This window comes from Elgaria multicarinata, chromosome 2 (assembly GCF_023053635.1).
Source record: "Elgaria multicarinata webbii isolate HBS135686 ecotype San Diego chromosome 2, rElgMul1.1.pri, whole genome shotgun sequence".
NCBI classification, from domain to species: domain Eukaryota; kingdom Metazoa; phylum Chordata; class Lepidosauria; order Squamata; family Anguidae; genus Elgaria; species Elgaria multicarinata.
Window position 1 is genome coordinate 14255951 of NC_086172.1, and position 2984 is coordinate 14258934.

The 2984-nt window shown below is 67.3% G+C and overlaps 1 protein-coding gene across 1 annotated transcript; it reads right to left on the reverse strand.

Moving 5' to 3' along the window:
* Window positions 1-375: 375 nt before the first annotated feature.
* On the reverse strand, window positions 376-2743 carry GBX2 (gastrulation brain homeobox 2). Its single transcript, XM_063118535.1, has 2 exons — window positions 2224-2743; window positions 376-902 (listed from the first exon to the last, which is right to left on the reverse strand). Exons 1-2 carry the CDS (start codon window positions 2741-2743, stop codon window positions 376-378), a joined length of 1047 nt encoding a protein of 348 aa, XP_062974605.1.
* Between the last annotated feature and the right edge of the window lie 241 nt (window positions 2744-2984).

The following is a 2984-nucleotide window of genomic DNA, read 5'->3' on the forward strand; positions in this document are numbered from 1 at the left end:
AAAGGGGCTGCAGCTCTCGACTAGTAGATGTACTTCTGGAATGTCAGACTTCGCGTCGCCGCTCGTTTGGTCCTGTCACAGTCAAAACACTGCAGCTGAGATCCAGCGCGTTATATACAAAGTTCGGACAGTCTAATAAATATGGAAAGCGTCTCTTCCAGGCTCTGGCGACTCCCGCTCTGAAACACGACGCGCGTTTCCGGGCTGATAGTTTGTGACCGCCGCCTGGCTTCGCTCTGCTCCCGGGGAAGTCCAGCGTCACCGCGTGAGCGCCCGGGGGACGGAGCCCTGCGTTGGGCCGGGTGGGGGGCAGCCCTTCCTCGGGGGGCCCAAGGCGGCCCGGGGCGGGGGGCCGGGATTCGCCCCCTCCCCCCGTCAGGGCCTGGCCTGCTCCAGCTGCTGATGCTGACTCCTGATGGCGAACCGGCTGACGTGGACGGGGATCGGCACCACGATCTTGGGGTTCCGGGAGGGCTCGCCGGTCTTGGAGTTGGCGTTGCCCGCTTTCACGCGTTTCCACTTGGCCCGCCGGTTCTGGAACCAGATCTTGACCTGCACTTCGCTGAGCTTGAGGGCGTGCGCGATCTGGGAGCGCTCGGTGAGCGACAGGTACTTCTTGCAGTGGAACTCCTTCTCGAGCTCCAGCAGCTGCTCGCTGGTGAAGGCCGTCCGCCGCCGCCGGTTCTTGCCCGTGGCGGTGGTGCTGCTGGGGTTGGCCGCGCTCGGGCCGCCCTCCTCCAGGCCGTTGCTCGAGTCGTCCTCCTTGTGCGCCGCCTGGCCGCCGGGCAGGTTGTCGTCGGAGCTGTAGTCGAGGTCGCTGTCCATGGAGAAGCTCTCCTCTTTGCCCTTGGCCTCGTCCTCCGCCTTGGCGTCCTCCTTCCCCGGCGCTCCTCGGACGGCCCCTGCGGGAAAGGCAAAGAGAGCGCCTGGCGTTAGTGGCCTCCGCCGGCCGCAGCGCCGCGCCCGCGTCTCCGCCTCCTCCGAGCTCTCTTCCGAGGCCGGGACCGGAGGGGCTCGGGGAAGCGCTCGCCTGGGGGTCTCGGATGGGGACTTGCAGGCCAGCAGAACGAAGGACGCGTCAGGTGTGTTTGCGCGTGTGTGTGGGGACGGGGGGAGTGCTGTTGCTTCGGAGTAATGCAACACCCGGATCCTTCAGCGGATTTCGGGGATCGTCTTGTGGCAGCCTAAAGACCAAGGGCGTTAATAGGTGGCCGTAACCTTTCGTGGCAGAGCTCACGGCCTCGGACCTTTGAAGGCCAAGAAGGCCTTTCTGTTCCACCAAAGCGCATAACTTTGTTGCGTCTTTACGGAGCCACAAGACCCTTCGCTGTTTTCGCGAGAGTCACCTGTAATGTGCCAGGAGAGTCTGAAGCTTGTTTGGGCCCTCCGACTGCCAAACTGACAGCACGCAAGACGGGAGGCAAGCGGGGCCTGCAGATCCGCCCGGGTGCTGCAGCGTTTCCCAGCCCAAGAACGGCCACGGCCGCCGCCGCCGCTTTTTAAAGCGTGGGCCTCCATAGGGCAACTGGCCCTGGCAAAGGGTGTCAGACCCACCCGCTTTGGAGAGGTTAGGGCAAGCCGCTCCTTGTGAACGACCCAAGCCTCTTCACAAGCCCCTTCTAATTACAAGCAATGAGACGATTAGGAGGGGCGACGCCTCCGCCCCCTGATCTTCTGCTTAACATATTCTCCGCCCCCACCTCGCCGCCCCGCCGAGCAACTCGGCCAACTCTTGGGTGAACAGCCGTTTACGCAAGAGGTGCCAAATTTTGACAACCATCTTGCCGGAATGTTTGTTTGTCTGTGTCCCCCCCCCCCCCCCTTGAGAAACCTTCAACGCCAGAACCGTTCCCAGTCGCATCCAAAGTATTTCAACCAACCGAGGAAAGGGACCAGAAGGGAGCCCCCCCCCGTTTCCTCGCTCCTGTAGCGGGCCTTGCCGAAGCTTCGGCGTGTTGCTCCTGCGAACACGAGCCGCCTCGGGCGCGGATATGGAAAGGTGCGTTAGAAGGGCTTCCCACAAACGCGAGCCCCTTTCCTGTCCGGGAGTTTTTGTGGCTGGAATCCCCCCTCCTCTGTAAGCCCACCATGGTCCGGCGCCAAGAATGCCCCCCGCCCCCCCGCCGGCCCTTGGCTTCCTCAGCCAGGCTAGCTCCGGGGCCAGGCGGGCCGGCGGCCTGCTCCCTTCGCCGGAGAGGGGGGTTCGTCCGGCTGTGTACTCACCGAGGGTGGCCTGCGCCGCGTCGGAAGCCGAGAAGGCCAGCAGCGAGCCCTCCTTGGCCAGGAACGCCTTGCCGTCTTCGGCCTCCGGCTGGATGCTGTCCGCCTTGTCGAAGCCGCCCGGGAGCGGCTGCGGGGCAAACTTCCGGGCCGCCTCCTGGTGCTGCGCCGAGGCCGCGAAGGTGCCGGGCAGGGTGGCCATGAGGGTGGAGGTGAGCGCCATGCCCTGCGCCAGGCTGGAGCAGAAGCTGCTGGGCAGGCTGGGGATCTGGTGGTGGTGGTGGTGCGGGTGCGAGGGCGGCAGCGGCGGCCCCTGGGGCAAGGCGGGCGGCGGCGGCGGGGGCGGCGGCGGCGGCGGCAGCACCACCGGCCGGTAGGGCATGAACATCGGGTAGCCCGTGTAGACGAAGTGGCCCGGGCTGGGCTGGGGCGGGCTGCCGATGAGCGAGTCGATGCTGAAGGCGGTGCTGCTTCCCAGAGGGCGCGGCATCATCATGAGCGAGGGCTGGAACGCCGCACTCATAGAGGCGCTGCGGGCCGGGGGCGCGCGCAACACCACCAGCTGGACGGGGCGGCGGGGCAGCCTCAGGGCCGGGCGCGGGCCGGGGCCGGGGCCGGCCAGGGGCGGCGGCGGCGGCAGCAGCGCGCGCGAGGGGCGGGCGGGGGGCGGCAGCGGCGGCGGCAGGCGAGCGGCGCGGGCTTTCCCTGGCCGCGGCCGGGAGGCATCGGGGCGGGCTGCCCGGCGCTGCGATCCGCTCCTCGGC